The sequence below is a fragment of the Tetrao urogallus genome (genome assembly GCF_951394365.1).
Source record: "Tetrao urogallus genome assembly, chromosome: 1".
NCBI lineage: Eukaryota > Metazoa > Chordata > Aves > Galliformes > Phasianidae > Tetrao > Tetrao urogallus.
In genome coordinates this window covers 11,400,469-11,420,853 of record NC_136813.1, presented here as the reverse complement: position 1 = coordinate 11,420,853, position 20,385 = coordinate 11,400,469, and the positions used below count along the sequence as shown (strand labels likewise).

The following is a 20,385-nucleotide window of genomic DNA, read 5'->3' as shown; positions in this document are numbered from 1 at the left end:
ATTTTTGACATAGGTGATGGTCTTTTCCTTCACTTTTTGGAACGTTATCAGCACAGTGGGACTTCCATGGTGAGCACCATTGAGTGCTTTGCCGATTTGGAGAGGGTGCTGACTTAGGAAACCCAGAGCTTCGACAGCAGCAGGAAATTCACACAGAAAAATACTCAAGCATGACAGTTCACGTGAGATTACAACAGCATTTCAAGAGGCCACATGTTATTGTTGGCAGACGGGGGAAGGGGGGGGGAATCAATTATTCAGGATCTGTTACGTTAATGTTTCATCATGTGTGCTTCTATTAGAATGCATGTGACACGATCACAAGTGATGTCTGATGGTGCTAAGAGCCAGTTGATTTTATGAAAGCAACGAGCCCGTTCAGAACTGGTACTGCTTTCCAGGGGCTGGTAACATTCGGCAGCGTCCCGGTCAAAACTTGAATGGCTGAGCGATGGGGTTCGGGTATTTCCTTCTCTCAGACAGCAGGGGCAGCATTTGCTGTGTATTGGACTTGCTACGCAGCCCTGCAAGCAGCTGTCTCGCTCTGCCAGCGATCTATATTAAACCACAAAACACATGAGATGCTGCTTGGCAAAAAAAAAAGTGAATCTTAAACATCTTAAAGTTACAACTCAGAAATCTTTGTTTTGAAAGACGGTTCTCTGAGCCCTACAGCAGCTTGTGGGCGAGGACTCCTGCTTCTGCCCCGGTATCTCCCCGAGCAGCACCACCAATTTCAGTCTCACTGCAACGCTGAAGACCTCAGCCAAGGCATCATGTAAAACCCTGCTTCCTTTGCACGGGATTTGTGTCACTGTTGCACAGCAGAGACATCTGAGCTATAAGCAGTGAAAAAAAAAGCCCGGAGGGGCTCGAAGCAAAGGTAGCATTGTCCGTTATTGTACAAAATTCCCCCTCCCCCCCTTTTTTTTTTTTTTCCAACATTGCCAGCTCATTGTTCTCAACAGATGCATGCTACCGTTACGTATCAAATAATAACCCACTCTTCCTCAGTTGTTCAAGGTTAGACAAAAAAAAATCCTTTTTTCCTGTTAGCTATAATGCCTTCCTCTGAACGTAGCACATCCCCAAACCTGTCCTTTGGCTGGGGAACAAACTCTGCACTGCATAAACACTCAGATCCTGAAAACGCACCTGGAGAGATGGGGGTCATGCAAACAGTGTGGGGATAACCCCCATACACCCAGCACTGTGTATTTGGAACGAATTTCAAGAAATGTGTCATTTCACCAATAGTATTTAAAGGATTTGTGAGTTTGGAAGTTGAAGGGTTGGCATCAGGTCCTCTGTATCCAGGAGGACCTGGATCCCAGGACGCTGCGATGGAACGTGTGAGCTTTTCTGATGGGCCACACTGCAGAACCAAATTGAGGTTTTGCATCAGCGCTGTGTCTCCTTGTGCTTGAGGCCACTTTTATTCTCAGAGCGGTGTGTGAGAACGCGGGCAACACAGACCTGGCAGCACAACCGTGCATTGGTTTAACAGACCTGACCGGGCCCAGCTATTTCTGCACCTCACAGAAGCAAAGAGCCGCAGAGATTGGAAAGGATCTCTGGAGATCCCCCCCGTCCAACACAGCCCACCTCCAGAACTCCGCCCGCGGGGTCAGACCTCTCAGCGGCCGCCCTCGGTGCCAATGAGGAGCGGGGCAGGAGCAGCGCCGAGCCCGAGGCTTTCCCGGTGCCGGACACCCAAGTGACTCCGCTCGGGGCCGCACCTCCTCCATCCCAACCTCGACCCAACGCGTGAGAAGGCACCGCTTGTTTTTCTACCGCCCGTTCCAGAGCGATCCAGCCGGCAGAGACGAGGTACATCGCACAACTCCCTCGCGCTCGCCGCTAGCTCCGGCCAACGGGGGAGGGAAGGAGAGAGACAGGCGGCTCTCCGCACCGCCCTGCGGCCCGGCACCCAGGTACGGCGGAGCGAGCGCACGGCGAAAGGGGATTTCCTCGGTCCGGTCCCCCGCGCGGCCGCTGGGAGGCTCCGCCGCTCGCCCCGGCCCCGGCGGCGCCGTCGCCGCGCCACCCGCCCCCCGCCCCCGCAGGGCCCGCTCCGAGAGCCCCGCACGCACCGCGGGGCACGGCCGCGGGCTGCGGCGGCGGCGGAGGAGGAGAAGGAGGAGGAGGAGGCGGCGGGAGCGCGGCACGCAGCCGGGGATGGGATATACAAAAACACAAAGGAAAAGCGGCCGGACTGCTCGAGGGGCAGAAGGCTGCAAGTTTGTAAGTGCAACTCTCCGCTTGTGATCGCTGGCAGAAGAGGGGCTCGGTGTTTGTTGGTTCGGTTCTTTTTTTTTTTTTTTTTTTTTTTTTTTTTTTGTCTCCAGTGCTTTTCTTGAAACTGTACTCGAAACTGTTCGCTGTCTGGGAGTCTACGGGAAAGTACGAGAGAGGAGTTCTTTGCCTGGGGTTGTAGCTCGCTTCGTTATTGCTAAGGGGAGAAATAAGCACCGAAAGCGCTTCGGCTTTACCCAGCGGCCGCGAGAACCGACCCCACAGCGGCGGGCAGCGCTCCGGGACCCCGCGGAACCCCGCAGCGGCGGACGGGCGCAGCTCGAAGAGGAGCGGTGGAACGAGAGCACAAAGACGGGACCGAGACCGGGACCGATCCCAGCCCGGAACGACGGACCGCGGGTTTCACCGCTGAGAAGCCGGCGGAGCTCCGAACCACACCTCGGGGGGGGCCGGGCCGCGCTCGGCGGTTCCTTTCCTCGCATCAATTTCCACTTCAAGAAATAACCCCCGCCCGCGCCCGAAATAAAATAAAATCAGTAAACCTGCCCGGTCCCACTCTTTCCCCGGGGAGCCTTCCTCCGTCCGGCGCTTCGTTTTGGAGGCAGCGGCTCCTTTGATTTTTATTTTTCTTCCTCTATCGGACCCCCCCCCCCCTCCCATCCCCAGCCCTCAGCCACCGGAGCCCCTCGGCTGGGGCTGCCCAACCCTGATGGTGGCACAGCCGTAGCGGCCACCTCTTCTCCCTCCCTCCAGCCCCGAGCTCCGCCGGGGGCCGGGCGGGGTGCGCGGGGGGCGCGGGGCCGTCCGCCCTCCCCCGGACTCGGGCCGCTGCCCCCGCCTCTTACACCCCCCCCCCCCCCCCCCCCGCCTCCATGTGGCAGTGAGTGCGGAGCGGACCCGTCCGCAGGGCCGAGGAGCGGCAGCGAGCGATGGGCGACACGGCTCCCCCCCAGGCCGCGGGGCTGGCGGCCGGGCTGCTGGGGGGGGGCCCGGCGGCGCCCCGCGTGCACAGCGCCATCGTGGAGCGGCTGCGGGCCCGCATCGCCGTCTGCCGCCAGCACCACCTCAGCTGCGAAGGACGCTACGAGCGGGGCCGCGCCGAGAGCTCCGACCGCGAGCGGGAGAGCACCTTGCAGCTCCTCCACCTCGTGCAGCAGGGGCAGGGAGCCCGCAAGGCCGCCAAGCACCCCAAAGCGGCCGCGGGAACAGCGGGAGGAGGAGGAGGCGGCGCGGCCGCCCCGGCCGCCGCCGCCGCCGCCGCCGCCGCCGCCGCCGCGCCCCCGGACTACCACCAGCACCTCCTCAGCAACGGCGGCATCAACGGGGAGCAGCCGGCGGGGGAGCAGCGCGCCTCGGCCCTGCTGGCGGTGAGTCACAGCGCCCCCTACCGGCGGGAGGCGGCTCTCGGCGGACCCCCGGACCCCGAGCCCCCGCCGGCCCTCGGGCGAGGCGCGAAGGTGGGGCCGGGCCCGGCGTGCCCCGCAGCTTGAGGCGAGGGGTGAGGGGTGGGAGCCTGGAGAAAGGCGTCCCGCGTTCCTGGGGTTGGGACTGTGGGGGCTGTAGCCCGGCGTGTGGTGCCAGAGGCAGCCCCAGCAGCTCCACGCCCAGACTCCAGCGATGTGAAAACGCGGTCTGAGCTCCGTGCCGAGCTCCGTGCCCAGCTCCGTCCCAGGGCGTCGGGCAGCCGGAGGCGGCCAGGGCAGCTGTGTGCCAGTGGGGCAGCGCTTGGCTGCTGCGTTCGCGTTGGCTCCGTCAACATTTATGCCTCAGATTAGACAGGCTGAGCATCTGAGTGTGTCCTTTAACCTCATTACCTCTGAGGTGGGCAGAGCTCATGGCGGTGCCCTGAGTTACGGGCACCGAGTTACAAGGGTTCTCCAGGTTGCAGACAACGCACTGACCTTTTCCAAATGGAAGTTGCTCTGGATGTGTCTCAGCCCCATCTCCTGTTGCTGTAGGATGAGCTGCGCTGTGTCCCAGCCCGTCCTGGGCACCCATGAAGCGCTCAGAGTCCCAACAGGCATGAGGCTGATGTGTGAGCAGCCCAGCATAGGCTGCACCCTACCTTGAACCTGTCCTTCTGAGTTCCTGACCGATCCTAACCCGGGATCTCCGTGGTTACTTTCGCCCCTTTTGCTGCCTTGAGTGGGGTGGTGACGTCAGTGCCAACGCTATAACGTTGTGTCCAAGGGGAGCCAGGGTGCTTCCACCTGACTCCGGTGTACAGATTGCATCTCCTTGCGTTCCTTGTCACAATCAAGTAGGCCGTTATCTTATTTTTCCAGTGCATATTAATGAAATGCTTTGCACTTGTCTTACAGGAAGAAAAAAACAATAAGGCTTTTGCATAACAATGTGTGTCCCAGAAAACTCCTTTTTCTGAAGTCAGGCAACAGGCCTGTGTGTTGTTCTTTTTATTGTTTTTTACTATGTTACTATTATTATGAAAGAGCTGAAGGCAGCTGCTTGAAACTGCTAAGTGAAACAGCCCCAAAGAAAACACGTACAGGTTTTCATCTTTTCAGCAACCAGAAGGGCTGCCTCTGTTTCTTAGAGGGCTTGTTACCCCACTCTTTGCCAGATGATGATGCCAGCACAGCCCTTGTGCCGTTCTGCATGTATTTGATGAAGGAAGGCTCTGCTGAAGCACCCCTCATTTTACGTGCTTGCATTCAGTAATCCTGCTGACAAGGTGTGTGACTTCACCCAGCGTGACGATGGGGCGCTGAGCCACGCTTCGGCACTGCAGAACGGCTGGCTCATGGAGCTGCTCCGCGCTGATGCTGTCACTGCGCATCCCACTCTGCTCCATGCAGCAGTTTCTCACGGCTGCTTTGTAGGGCTGCCTCGCTGAGGAGCAGAGAAAGGCTTTGGCTCTAAGTCACAACTCCGTGTAACGAAGGCACGTGTTCTCAGCACTCCTTAGAACACTTTTGCAAATGTTAAGTTTGACTGAATAGGATGAATTCAGATGGTCGAGGGGCATCCACCAGGTAGCCCAGCATTGTGTTCCTCGTCTCGAAAAGTCAGAGAGCAGCAATGGGCTGGAAATGGTGGGATGTTGCTTTTGTTCTGCCTGTAGCTGGAGGAGAAATGTGCTCTACCAGGTATCCCGAGGGCACTTGCAGCAGGAAGGATGAGACAGAGTGAGCCCATAAATAGATGGGGAAGGGACATCTATGAGGCTACAGGATCCATCCTCTGCGGGTTGTTTCTGAAGGGGAAATCCGGTGGAAGCCTTATTTGCACCGATGGTTATTCCTATCATTTCTGGCCTTTTGCTGAGAGCAGATGGCAGATCGGAGGCGCGTGGGGTCCTGGAACGTGGCACGGTTCTGAGCCTCAGCTGTGGGAAGTGCAGCTCTGGCACGATGAGGCACAAGGCGGGAGCATGTGAGAGTCTCACGCTGAGGATGTGAGGTTTGACACATCTCTGACTCCACGGGGGGATTGTAGAGCTCCACCTGCCTTGCTGCAGCTCCACCAGGTTAAAAAAACTCAGCACAGATAAGCATGAAGGCGGTCGTAGCTCTCTGGGGAGTTCTGGTTATCAGGGCTCTCTTTGTTCTGCAGAACCCAAGATTGTCCCCACGCTTCCTCCAGTGAGAATAGCCGGGCTGTTCCCCTCGCTTTGCAGATCCCTCTGCTCTTGTTACAAGCGCGCCTGCCATGTTTGGTGGCACAGGATGGGTCGTTTACATAGCTGGGCTCCAGAGTAAATATTTGACACTTGATAAGGTTTGAAACAGAGTTCACTTGAACATATCAAAGAGCTTAAAGTGATAATCTGATGTTGTTGATGCTATTATTTGATAATTGTCTGTTCCCAGAGGACAGTTTAAAACCAGCAGAAGAGAGACTTTGGAGTGGCGTAGGGTTTGGGCTCAATCTGGCAGCATTACTTTGCTTTTTGAGAAAGCATCTTTGGCAGCAGCATTTTCTAATTGGAGAGCGGGGACCAGATTTCTGAGCTGGACTGATGGGTGTGGGTGCGTGTGGAGAAGAAATTTATTCTCCTGGACACGGCAAGGAAAGCTTTTGTGCTTTCCGCCTCCCCGCATTTCCCAAGAGCTGACATTTGTTTATTTATGTGGTAGTGTTACTTTTCATGGTGCGGAGTGAAACAGATAAAATATTCTGTCGTTCTTTTCTACATACATCTGCGTGTATATATCTACACCCTCCAGCACTTAGCTGTTTATATTATTTATGTTCTGTATAAACTGTTAGCTCTGGAGGGCATTCCTCAGTGGCTTAAGCATCGAAGGGTAATACCAAAGTTCTTGTGCCGGGGTTGCAAGTCCCCAGTGGCCATTCCGTTCCTTCATTTTTCTGACGCCGTTTCTTTTGCTCTGTGCAAGCCAGGAGCTCTGCTTTTCAGGCATTGGTGTATTCTGGTCAGGTTGTTGTACTGCAGCCATTGCTCTGGTGGCTGACATCTTGCTCTGAGCGTGCTAAGCGGTGTTTGTCATCAGTCCCAGTCCCAGGTGACTTGTTCTATTTGTGCTCCTCTCGTAGTTTCACTGAATTTATCCTTATAATAAGGATTGTTACTGTATTTTGTGAATGCGGCCTGCTCCCCGGGTGAAAAAGAGAAGGGGAAGAGGGATGTGGGTTAATTCCTTCTGTCCCCCTACGTTCTTAAAAACAGCAGTACAAATCTGGAAGAGTCGTGGGTTTCTCCCCAAAGACATCAATGGAATTCAGGGATATCCATCCATTCTGAGAGCCAGGTTTCACAGAATCATAGAATAGAATATCCCAAGTTGGAAGGGACCCGTAAGGATCGTCGAGTCCAACTCCAGGCAATTCTGACATAGTCCTTGGACTCCCGCATGCTATTGCTGGGAGGGCATTCAATGTCCTCTAATGTTAATAACTCACCAAAGGACCTTGGCCATCAGACACCATGCATTGGTCTATATAGGTCTGTAGGTCTGTAGGTCTGTAGCTCCCATCCTACACAACACCTGCCTTCTCTGTTGCTTGTAAAGGTTTGTCTTGTAAAACCTTGACTGAGGTTGTTATTTTTTGTGGAGATCCTATGCTTGTTTAAGAGCCGAGAAGCCCTGATATTGTTTCCTAATCTTTTTTTATTAGCAATGTACACTACATTTTTTAAGGTTTGGACTACTGTGTGTTGGCATCAAAGATCCTCAAGTATTTTAAATGGAAGGATTTGTGTGCTGGTATTTGTAGCCCAAATTTACACTTCCTGAGCTTCTCTGGTACAGTTTGCCTTCTTGCCAGTGGGCTGCCAGGGCACCCTGCAGAGCAGTTGCATTTTCTGGTTCTGGATGTATGTAATTTTTGGAAGCTGTTTGTTTGAAAGCGAACAGAGTGAGGCAACCAGCCATGGGGTGAAGCGATGTTACGGTGCGGTGAGCAAGTGGGGATTAAAGCACAGACCATTCTGCAAAGCTGGGGTGGGATCTTTGGAGAAACAAAGTTTGGTGCCAGGGTGACAAAATGTTCTGTTTTTGAGGTGGAGGACCGCTGTCTGCTCCTTGTGCTTCTGCGGGAGCAAAGCTGGGTTTGGAGAAAGGCAATTTCTGTGGCTGAGTCAGATAAAATGAGTCACATTGCCTTTGTGGGTAGAAAACTTTGAATTGCTGTCATGGGCCTTTTTGCCTGCTGGGAGCCATTTGGTTAGGATGGACCTGGGCACCGCTTAAGATCCAAGTTCCCCTTGGCTATGAGAACATTGTCTGAACCAAAATGAAGGCAGCTCCCTGGAGGCAGCGTAAAGGTTATTGTTTAATGAAAAGTTCAGCAAGAGAACTTGTTAAGTGTCTGCTAGTTTAGGAGCCTTTTCAGCCCTAATTCTTCAGTCAAATGGTTTGCTCTGAATCTTTTTAACCTCTGAATGCATTTAATGAAAGTTTCCTCCTTTCTGCAGTTTCTGTAGTGAGTCCCTTGTGCGTAGCGCTGCAATGACTGAGTAAAACAGCTTCTGTTTCTTCTATGCTGAGAAATGTGACTCCAGCAAAAATGTTAGCTGCTCTGTGGGAAAATCTGAACCTTAGAAAGGTACGTCTGAGTCAGAGAAGCTGCTTTGTCGAAACTTATCTCACTGTTATTGCTCCTCCTGTGGCGATGAACGCTGTCTGCAGAAGGCCAATGTGGTCTTCAGTTAGTCTGCAGTGACCAAAAAAACCCCAGCAAGTAGGTTAGTCAGTTAGCAGGCTAGGAAAGACCATAACATGCCTCTCTTCCTCTTAACTGCTGACAACGGTCCTTTCCACCAAGGCATCAGCAGAGGCCAGCGTATTCAACTTAACGGTAATAAGACACAGCTATTTTCTGTTGGGTTTTGTTTTGTTTTAAATGAAAGCACATCCTCAGATTTTTCATGAAAAGCCTCCTGTAGCCGCTTGAGAGGCATGTGAATTTGTAATACCTTGTCGAGTTCTTCCAGAGTAGTTTTAGATGCAGGTAATCAGTCCATAATCACACTGAAGTGTCAACTCTGACACCTATCACAAACTACCTGCAGCTCTCAAGGAAGAGTTTCTTAGGTGTGTGCACTGTAATCTCAGTTTCTACTCTAAGATCTTTTTGACAGACTACTCCAGTTATTTCACTTCCGTAAACCTCAGTTTCCTCTATGAAAAATACTATTTATCACCTTGCTAAAGTGCACTGAAATCTGATGGTGAGTTTCATGGCTTAGAAGCCACATTCATTATAATGGAGCCTAAGACAAAATATCTGAATGTCTGCCTTGGCAGAACTGCAGGCCATGTCTATGAGTTGATGGCTTCTTCTTTGATTTCTGTGTCTTGAGCCCTCAAGGTGTGCTCAGATCACCTTCTCAGCATTTGTCCCACAGGTATAAAGATGGAAAAATAAACCCAAATGAGTCTTTTACATAATGAGATGACTCCCAGAGCTGGGTTTTTATATGAGGCAACATGTTGCCCAAGATTCACAATGAAAGCTCAAGACATGGCAGTTCCTCTTCTTTTGCTGTCCCTTCTCTTTAGGAAAGAGAAGTTTTGCTTTTTGGTTGTTTTTTTTGTTTGTTTGTTTGTTTGTTTGTTTGTTTGTTTTATCATAACCTTAAATATATGGTTCATATTTGTATTTCTTTTTGCTTTACTTGCTCTTAATTCTACATTGGTTTCTACTCCAATTAATCTCCCAGTTAAGTCAGCTGTGTCCAAGCACAGCATGTGCTTGATTCTGTGGCAGACTGGAACAGAGTGGGACTGGAGCTGACAGCCTGCACTGCAGTCATCTGCTCTTGATGAGGCTGCAGCTGCACCCCAGCAGCGGCAGGTGGGAGCCGCTTGGTCCTGAGTGCATTGCCTCCATCTGGTAAGAGGATGATACTGGAGTGATGGAGGAAGGCTTGTGACTGTGGCTCAGGTGGGAGGAAGGCTCAGAGATATTTCTTAATTGAGTGACATGAGTGCTTATTGAAGAATCGTTATATGTATGTATTTAATTTGCAAATACATGATGCCCTTGGCTTCACATACAAGTGGTGCCATTTCCCTGAAGTAGTTCCTTTCGTTTGGAAATGGCTCCTTAGCTGTTTTTGGCTGTGTCACTGGGTTGTCGTGATGCACTTAAAGACAGCTGAATCAAAGTGCAGAGAAATCGGTAGCAATTAGAAATTGGCATGAAAGTACTTGTGACACAGTGAGAAAGCAGATCTTACAAAGCTGTTTACCTGCTGCACAAGCCAGAAGGTGCCTGAAAGAGCTGGTGAGTTCTTGGACTAGCAGGTGAAACCAAGAAGTTCCATTTTGGCCGTTCTACTTTGAAACAAAGCATAGAATTGTGCAACAGTCATCGCTGGGGCACCCTGGCTTCATTGCAGTGCTCTACGGACACCTCCCCAGAGTAGGTGTTACAAAACATCCAGCAAGAGCCGTGCCCTCCCCTGCATACCTCAGGGCCTCGAGAGACAAGATAGACAAAGAGTGGACGCGGGAACAGAAGCACGGAAAGGTCAGGTGTCTTGCCCAAGGTCAAACGGCAGGTCAGTGGCAGAGCTGGGAACAGAGCCCAGATTTCCTGACTCCTAGTCCAGCACTCTATTAATCATCCTTTTGCTTTGTGTTACTGTCCATAGGAAATGTGAGGAAGACTTTCCGACAGCTTCAGAGTAACTTAGTTTTGGAAACTATTGATCATCAACACACTATTGAGATAAAGAGTTCATGCACTGGACGTGTACACAGGGCACTCAGAGCAGCGAGCTGTAGGTATCGACTCAGGAGCCGAAATGCCATATTTCATAATCCCAAACATGTATCCTTACTTGGTCTTTTAAAATCTTTTTCCCCTTACGCTGTGTACAAAATGGTTTGTTTTTACACAGTTACTCATCACATGTAACTCCTACGTTGGTGCTTACCCTGTAAATTATTTCTTTCTTGAAAACGAGTTACGGCAGTCATTTAGTTAGCAGGACTTTCCTTCTCCATGGAATTTACCGATGAACTAATGAAGCAGTCAGAAAAACAGTCAACAGTCCAGAGTCACTTCTAATTCTTACGTGTTCTCATTCCTCACCCTACGATGTATTCAGTTTTCAAAGACTCCTAATGAAATTATCTTGATCACAAGTTAATTATACTTGTAAGATATTTTCTTTTTCCTCCTAAAAATTTTGACTCGAGGCAAAAATCTGGCTGCTGTGGTAATGACTTACTGAGAGTCTCTTGTAAACAATAGTATAATCACTTTCTTATAGTCATGGCAACAGTGTTTAAGCAATGAGCTTACTGAACACAATGTGCACTGTCTCCACTGAATAGCGATCGCAGTGCTGAAGTGTATGCTGCTCATTTTCAGAGGTCTCGGGGATATAAATTATTCAGCAATACAACACAGCTTCAGCAAACGTTTTTGAATTTGTTGCATTTTGTATTAGGGAACGAGGGTGCTCAGTTGTGCTAGTGGTGCTGTGGTTAATTCTATTCCTGCTGGATTCAGAGGTGTCCGTCTTGAGCCCTTCCAGAACTGTGCTACCTGTTGGCTGGGCAATGCTTTCTCCATTCTGCAAAATCCCTGATGCGAAGGGCAGCGGGGCTCAGGAGGATGCATGCTGTATGTGTTTGGTGTGAGAGGAGGTGACTAGGTCCCAAATAGCAAATTTGTTCTATTAATCAGAGGGTTCGTTCTACCAGGGCAAATGCCTTCGTTGGCCCAGAGGGTCACCTGGATTCCTGTTGGGTAGGCTGGGGAGACACCTTGGAGAGTGGATGGCTTCACAGGAAGCTTTGGAGTTGAACTACCAGACAAGAAGTTGCCTTTGACTTTTCTGTTTATCTTGTTCTTTACAGTTCTCCCATTCAAATAACTAGACCTGGAGGAAAGACCTTGCTGGCAACAGTTGTTGTTTTGGGATGAGTCATTCCACCAGATTTCAGAAATGCCACCCTAGTGACAGTTGGCGAAAATGCTGCATGGGCTGTTCAGTTTATGTTTTTCACTTTGGAAAATCAGACCATACCTTCAGGATTCTGTTGCTTTAGAAACCATCTCCAGACACTCACATTTTTCCTTTTCTTTTTTCTTTCCTTTTCCTTTCTCTTTCACTTTTCCTTTTTCTTCTCCTCTCCTCACTTCTCCCCTCTCACATCTCACTTCCTCTTCTCCTTCCCTTCTTTTCCTTTCTTTATCCCTCCACTCCTCCCCATCCCTATCCCTTTTTTTCCCTATCCCTTCTCCATCTCATCCTTTTACTGTCCCTGTACAGTCCCTTCCCAATCTCTGTTCTTCTCCTTCCCTTCCCTGTCCCCTTCCTTTTTTTCTTCCTGTTGTCTTTTCCTTGTTGCTGCGGTATCTCAACATCTGGGTTTTCTAACGCTATTCTCATCCAACTGGCCTCTCCTGAAGCCGTCTGTGGATGTGACAATGTGGAACATCAGCCTAGCACAGGATAGCCTAGCACAAGCTTGCTAGTGAGGGTGGTGAGGCACTGAAACAAGTTGCCCAGTGATGTGGTTGATGCCCCATCCCTGGAGACTTTCAAAGGGAGGCTGGATCAGGCCTTGGGTAACCTGATCTAGCTGTGATGTCCTTGTTCATTGCAGGGGGTTGGACTAGATGGCTGTCATGATCTCTTCCAACTCTGAAGATTATGTGAATCTATGATTTCTGTTGATTAGTCCATTTTGCAGTCAATTATTCTGTTTTCCAAAGAAATGCATTCACTTTCTTTCTCTAATAGCTTGTGATTCCGCATTCTCCAGAACTGGATCTACTTGGTCTTCAGCGTCGGGCTGCTTACGTTCTGTGGCCTGGTTCCTAGAAACAGTTATGCATGTGCCTTATTGTGCACATGTGGGTAATCACACTGAAGTCAAGACAAGTTAAGCAAGTTAAGAAGTTAAGCAAATCTAGAAGTACTGCCAGGGTTTAGTCCTCGTTCAACAAATAGGTGGCCAAAGCCCAGTGTGTATTACCAGAATAAATCTGAGTTCAAGAGTAAGAAGCATATTAGTTATCAACTGACTTGTTCCCTTAGCACAGTTAATTCAGTACTTTCCATGTTTCCTGCAGACCCACTTGCCCTTCCATTTGCATTCATTTTTCCTCTTTGTTGCTCAGCTCCCACAGCGCTGGAGCTGCCAGCCACACAATCCACTTTAAAATGATCAGAGCTCCCACATTTCTTCTTTCCTACCAACTTTGTGCGTTGCCATCATGGTTCCTCGGACAGATTTTGGCCAGCTTTTAAGGAGAGAGAGAGTCACAGCATTTCAGGCCCTCGTTTCCAAGTGCAGTATTAAATATAATCCTTATAATTATAGCAATGCCTCTTGGACCACTGTAGTTCAGGCTATGTAAATATGTCATCAAAAGCTCTCTTTCTTGGGAGCTGGAACTCAGTCTTGTTGATTGAGCTGAAATCAGATGGCCAGCAGCTGCAAACACACTCTGTCCCCACCCCCTGCCTCCCTGTTTTTTTCCTTTTACCACAAAATCCTCTTGATTTCTGTTGAAGTTGTGACTTCACAGAGCAGAGATAATGGCTGAGTTATTCTGAGCCGCCCTTTGGCTATGTCCTCCGAGGATACCTGGGGGCACGAGCTGTTCCCTGTGCCCATGCCGAGCTCCAAGGCAGGGAGGATGCCGGGTGTTGGGACTCATGGGATGCCTTTAGGGTCACACAGCAGCTCACACCTGGGCTGCGGGGCTGCCATGCGATCGGGGCTGGCAGCACTGCAGTGCTTTCTGTGCTCGTGGCCCTAGCCGGTTGCCATACAGACCTCTCTATTCATCCGAGCCAGGGTGCCAGGACCAAGGCAGTTCCCAGCAGTGGTTTGTGCTGAAAGTTTAGCACAGGCTTATGTAGCCCCAGGGGACTGGGGTGTGGGGGGGAAAATCCGCTTGGAAAAAAAAAAAATTGGCATCCAGGAGTTGCATAACTCAGTGCTGTCATTTTGGGTACTTGAAAAACAAAACAAAGCCCCAGCATTCATAACCTGAGATATTAAGGTTTTTAAAAGTGCCACTTGCCAATACACAGTAACTACTTTTCCTAAGGCCTTTTACTCCATGTATTTACAGGTGGACCAGAATAGCTCTGCAGAAGTTAATCCAGTCTGCTGAGTAAACAGTAGGTACTTCTGTAACTTGCTATATATACCAGCTGTGTGTAAGGCCTTTGGCACACATTTGTACCCCACACAATGCATGTGAGGGCCCCTGACAGAGCTGGGATGGCTGCTGAGGTCGATAACCCCTCCCTGTTGGATGTCTGCTTATTCTGTCAAGCCCATGAAGGGCAACTGCTTTGGATGCCCAGCGTGTCAAGAGGTTGCTCGCTGAAAAGGCCCTTTATGTGGTTCTCGGAGCCCTCCCTCAGGATGTACGGACTGTGCTCGGGTCTCTCAAAGCACAGCCTCTTCAACACAGGTCAGGAGCACTCTTCAGCACAGTGTCACATCGCTTCTTTTGGTCACAAAAGTCACACACATCCCCTTTCCCTGGCAAAGTCCTACTCTGCCTCCATTCCCAGTCCTGTTAGCCATTCCTCCTCCTCCTCTCACCTGGGTAAATCCCCCTCCTTTGTCTCCTTTCATGCTCCCAACATGACTCTGCTTCCTAGCCCTGTTTTTTCTAGCTTGGAATAAAGGACCAGAGGGCTGAGTTACCAGATTGGTGCTGGACACATGGTTTCCACATGTTCTCCACCTCTTCCCTCCTATTGCTCTCTGGTTGCCTTTCTCTCTTTGCTTACTCTGAAATTCTAATGACCATGGGCTTGAACATCTTGCATCATAGTCACAAGAAGCTGAGAGGAAAAATTTGTGTGAGTTGAGAGCACATTTGCAGGTTCCCTGGGCAGTCTCTGCAGGCAGTAGGTACTCACACCATGAGCATGCATGCTCAGGTTTTGGGTCAGGAAAATACTTAAAGAATATACGTATGGTTAAACACACACTTAAGTGCTTTCCAGTTTGATTGCTGCTTGCCTGAGCTGGGACCTCACATTGGAGAAGACCTTAATGGACTGATTCAGCAAGTACTTAGTAGTATATCAAAGTTTTAAGAGTAGAAGTACATGCACTATTTTGTATTTTAAAGACTACTGAAAAAGTGATGTTGCGGGCAAGGCAGAAAATGGGGATGCTCTCCCTTCTCTTATATTTTGAGTCATGCCGTGGACTGTGGGTATTTCTGCATCTAAATACAATTCTGTAATGATCCTGCCCTGTATCATAGAATCATGGAATCATCAAGGTTGGAAAAGATGGCTAAGATCACCTAGTCCAACCATCAACCCGTCACCCCCATGCCCTCTAAACCGTGCCCCTAACATAATCATGTTGTGTGCTTATGTGCAGGTTATTTTGAAAAATGACAGTTAAGAAGAGCATTTAAGTCTTAGAAACAAAGTTACCATCATTTCTCTGAGGGCAGTGAATGGTGAGCTGTGCCTTTGGATACCAATCCTGCATGCAGCGTAGCATCAGTCTGGAAGCAGATGGGATTCCAGGTCTTTTGGGCTTACAACATCTAGGCATCTCATTGTCCCTGTATTGAACTGAAACCAATGGGAACTGGACAGCACCTAATTGGATTTTTGGATCTCATCTTAAAATCTTTGGAGTACTTTGGAAAATTTATCCCTGGGAGATTTTGCTTGAATCAAGGATGTAGATAGGAGCCATTTCTCACAAAAACCCAACCACGTGACATCAGTGCATCAATGAGTCATCAGTCAGTTCCAGAGGTCAAAGTATTCCTCCTATTTGCCTAAGAAGCAGTCACCTATTTACTTTCTGAAATGATGCTTGTGGTGCTAACATGACATTTGGGTTTGCTGTACAGCAAAAATACTATTTTTAACTATGTTATATAAAGACAGGCCTTGTTGTTTCTTTAAAAGCTAGAAGTACCAGAGAACAAATGTAAAAGGCCCATTTCCTTCCTTGCTGGGATGTGTGGTCAAGGATAAATCCCAAATTGGGCTGGTGGGAGACAGTCCTGTCTCTCTCCTCTCCAATGATCTATGTGTTCCAACTTCAGAAAAGGCTGGGTTCTTTTATTATTGCCTTCTTCTGATCTGCCACCATTTTCACTTCTGCTCTGTTTAGTTTTTTGTTTATTTGTTTGTTTTTAATCTTTAAATATATTTAAAATTTGAAGGCATTAATTTAGTTGAAAAGGATTTACCTGTACAGGATTCGAGGCTCACCACGCACAGGAAGGACCCCATGGAAAATCCAGTGCTAATGCCAAAGCTTAGTCCCTGGCCTGTTGCCCACCAATGCTTGGTTCTTGCTGGGCTTCCCAGCACACATGGGAACCAGTAGTCTTGGTGTGAGGTCAGAGACAGTACAGTGAGCTGGGGCAGAATCAGAGCTAAAGGGCGCAGGAGGAGAGTGAAGGTTCGCTGTCAGTGCCCAAATGTCTCTCTGGACAAGAATATGAGATGATAGCGAAAGAAGATTCACAGTTAGTCCAGGAAGGGGAAAGCAGATTCATACAGAGCACAGTAAAGATCCTATCAAAGAGGATTCCTTTTTCAAAGAAGCGAAAAGTACTGATCCAATTTGACCCACTCCACAGTGGCAGTGTAACAGGCACCAAACGGCCTGATCTGCTTTGTGAGCCCTACTACAAAACGCTCAAGTGTCTGAAAGTACCTCCCTTATCCCATCAGACTTCATCTCAGCACCTCATCTCTGTTTTCCTTTCCCCTTTCCGGGCCTCCAACACCTCTGTGCCGAAACTCCCATTGGCACAACCAGTTGCATCCCAGCGGTGAGCAGCTGCCTGCCAGGGCTGCCTTGTTCCCAGCACAGGTGGTGAGAAGCAGGGTTACAGCAGCGATGGGCCTGGCAGAAAAACAGAGCCACCCCTAGCAAGAAGAATATAGGTCCTGTGTGAACAAGTGGTCAGAGTCTCCCGTAAGCTGCTCATATCTAATCTAACATATCAGGATTTTTACTGCATTTGTTATGTTGTTATCAAGGAGCAACAGGAAGGAGATTGGGGCCTTGGTAAAAGCCCAGGGTCGAAAGGCAAAAATGAGACTTACTGCTGTGCAAAGGTTAAAAGAAGTGGACCACAGAGCACTGCAAACAGCCAGCCTTGTCTTCCTGTGTCCCACCAGTGCTGCGCTCAGGACGTGGTTGCTCAGCCTGTGGGGTGCAGGGCAGTGTGCAATGCCTGAGCCCAGGAATGCTGAAAGGTTTCTGTGGCTTAGAGCAAAATGTAAATACAAGGCCACGCTGTAATACCTCTGATAATTCTACTCAGGAGCATTATTAATGAGATTATTTTTCTGTACAAGTCCTGTGGTTTCTGCTCCCTGGGATTTCATTCAAGTTTGCCTGGTTGAGAATGGGATGCTTTTACTGTCAGTGTTTATCTCCACAGCGTTTTACCTGTGGTACTCCTCAGTAGCCCATGGTTAGGATGCTCCAGTTAGCCCACCTCCTCCATACGGCTTCCCCATTTCTTTTATTTGCCTGCTTTTGTACCACCTAAACTCTCCCAGCAATTCCTTTTGCAAAGCCCAGCTCCTGTGGATTTGTTGAGCAGAAACCCAAGTGAGTAAATGATGAGAAAAGTGCACACTTCACATTCCCCAGCAGTGACTCAAGTGGAGGACTGCACCCTTAGGACGCAGCAGCAGAAGTGAACAGTGGAATCCCGTAAAACCATGCAGACAGCTCTCTTCTCTCAGGCAGGTGAGGGGCTGCTGTGCTGTCTCCCTGCAGTAGCTGGGATGAGCCACTTAGCAGCAGCCACGGTCAGTGCCTCCCCTGCATGCAGCAGGCAGCTGTCTGCTTTTTCATGGAAACTGTCCTGAAGAAAGAGCACGAAATAAAGCAGGAGTGCCTTATTCAAACAGTCGCAGCTTGCACATGACTCCCACTGATGTGTATAAAGGCTGTGGGCCAGCAGTGAGAAGCATGCTTGTGGTAGTGGGTGCAGAGGTGCAAAGCAGAACTCCTGGGGCTGCTGTGTCCATAATGGCACCAACACTATCTATGTGAATTGGGCAGAGCTGTGCCATAAAGTAGGATGGTGCTGCGAAGCACCTCACGTTTGTTTTCCCAGCGTGGGGTGAGCAATTTCAGGGTGAGAGCTTTTGCATTGTGAGTCAGTGAAGAGAATGAGCACCTTGGTGTTGCAAAGCGACAAGGTGTGATGGAGCCACGGGGGTGGCTTTGCAGAAAGGTCCTTGGTGGCTGTGTACAAAGCCGAAAGTGAACATGCTACGGGGAACCCTACAGTTTTATACACAGATTCATTTTTTGGATGATGGAAAGAAGAGAATCTGTACCAATGCAATAAGCCTGAAATTTCATCTCTGCCTAATAAGCCATTTGATCTCTGCTCTTGTGGAATCTAATCTGATCTCTGCCAGCTGAGGCATCCCCTTGGGGCAGACATCCTGATGCAGCAGCACATGAGGGAGAGTTGGGAGAAGGCTGCAGCCGACGTTGGGTTTCCCAGCCTAGAGACAGGTATCTACCTGCATCTGGAGCAGATTAAGGCAGAACTCCATGTCTCTGTTCTGGGTCTGTAGGTGATGTAGGTTCTGAGACTGCTGTGGCAGCTCCTGGAGTCTCGGAGGGACATAAATGTTGCAGTATCTCTGCAACAGGCACTGAGGCTGTGCTGGTGAGCAGCTGTTCACAGCAGAAACATTGATCACATGTCCGCTAAAGAAACAAGAACCTGCACCAAGCTTAATGTGAGATGTTTCTTAAGCTTAAGGAATAAATGGTAATAAAAAGAATGTTCTTAGCAGAACTCAGCTTGGGTTGACTGGCTTTGTTAAGTCGTCAGTACAAAAACATAAGGGAACCCCTTTTTTGCGTCCTTGTTCAAGTTAACACACAGACTTGTTTGCTAACCACTGTTTCCACCACTACCAAATTCTAGAGGTCAGAGACCTCTAGAATTAAATCTATGAGTTATCACAGTGTGGGCTGCAGAACCAGCTTTTTTGGGGTAGCAGATGAGAGACTCATTTCCTCTGTGGATGAGCCACAGAAACGAATGCATAACACACACTGGCCAGCAGGCTGTTTTGGCACCTGCACTGTGCAGATGCTATCCAGCTGCCAGGGTTAAGCAATCTTAAAAATTTTGACATTAACATATCATCAGGAGGCCTTCATCACGCTTTGGACATCACGCAAAGTAATGTTGATGTCAGTGAGAGTTAAACTCAGTGTTAGTGAATGGCATCTAGTTCTGTGCTAGTAGCTGCAAATCTTACCTGAGCTGTGTGTGCGTCTGTTGTGTAGAAGGCTCACTGTCTTGGCTCGGGTATTTACTATCTACTTTAAAAAAATGTCTCTAACTTTCTTCTAAACAGGTTAATCTGGCTGAGGGTATGGTTTACAGCAGTTCTGTTATGCCAAAACCTTTGCAGCTGATGAAAGGTCTGAAGCACAATTCTTAAGTGGAGCAGCTAAGGGAAATGGGATTGTTCAGTCTGGAGGAGTCTCAGGGGAGTCCTTATTGCTCTCTACATCTGCCTGAAAGGAGGTGTACAACATTGCCTAAGCCAGGAAAACTGTATCCACTCCTGAATTTGTACTGGTGAGGTTTAATGGCAGAGAACTGCCCACACTCTTATTCACACTGTTTCATGTACCCTAACAGAGTAGCTTTCCTGGCGTAGGACAGGTTCCTGACATGTCTACAGTGGGCTGTAGACGTACCTTTCAATCTTCTGCAAATTGGAGATCTTCTAGAAGTTGTTCAATGCAGATGAAAGTTCACATACAACTAATTTAAGTCCCATGGCTGTTGATCTGCTTTCCATACTTAGCTTTCAGAGACCCTTCAGAAGTAGTTCTCGAAACATCACGGCTCTGCATACCACAACTTGAAAACCACGAGCCCTTAGTTTAAAAAAGATTTTGGGGACCTTTGGGCTTCATTTTCTATTGCCTTGCAGCTTGTGAGGTCTCCATACCCATTCAGAGCAAGAGTAAAATGCTACCAGATCAGGTGTTCAGTCCTGGTCTTGGCCTTTCTTTGCACAAGCATGAATGATGCCAATGTGAAGCAGCAGCTCCCTCTCTGCAACTTCTCTGTTCCTGTGTGATAATGGCCAGTCCTACTTACAGCACCCTCAGGCTGTAGTCATCCTTGAAAGCCAGGCACTAGCCTGGCAGAAGAATACATTGATAAATATGAAAAAGGCCAGGCCCTCAAAACACCTTGGAGCATGCAACGCTCAGCACTGTGCATCCAAAGAATGGCAGTGAAGCCATGAAGGGTCTGTAGCATGCTCCTTTATAGAGAGAACTGGGAGTCTTCCAAAGAGGCGGATCAGGGGAAACCTTATTGCTTTCTACAAGTCCCTGTAATGGAGGTTGTGGCAAGGTGAGGGTCAGCCTCTTCTCCTGCCTAATAGCGATAGGATGAGAGCTAATGGCCTGAAGTTGTTCCAGGTTGGATACCAGGAAAAAATTATTCTCAGAAAGAGTGGTGAGGCACTGGCTGCCCACAGAGGTGGTGCAGTTGCCGTCCCTGGAGGTGTTCAAGAACCGTGGAGATGTGGCACTGAGGGACGTGGTGCGTGGGCATGGTGGGGGTGGGTTGGCAGTTGGCCGAGATGATCTCAGTGGTCTTTTCCAACCTTAATGATTCTATGATTTTGTGATTTGGACCCTGGCTTTGTAA

The 20,385-nt window shown here is 49.2% G+C and overlaps 1 protein-coding gene across 1 annotated transcript in view; it reads left to right on the top strand.

Annotated features, from left to right (window-relative positions):
• Positions 1-3,185: 3,185 nt before the first annotated feature.
• MAML2 (mastermind like transcriptional coactivator 2) overlaps positions 3,186-20,385 on the top strand; it is a gene marked incomplete at both ends in the record, with an annotated part of 205,565 nt that continues 188,365 nt past the window's right edge. The window contains one exon of the mRNA XM_079538164.1: positions 3,186-3,623. Coding sequence (XP_079394290.1) covers positions 3,186-3,623 — 438 coding nt within the window. The remainder of the gene's footprint in view (positions 3,624-20,385) is intronic.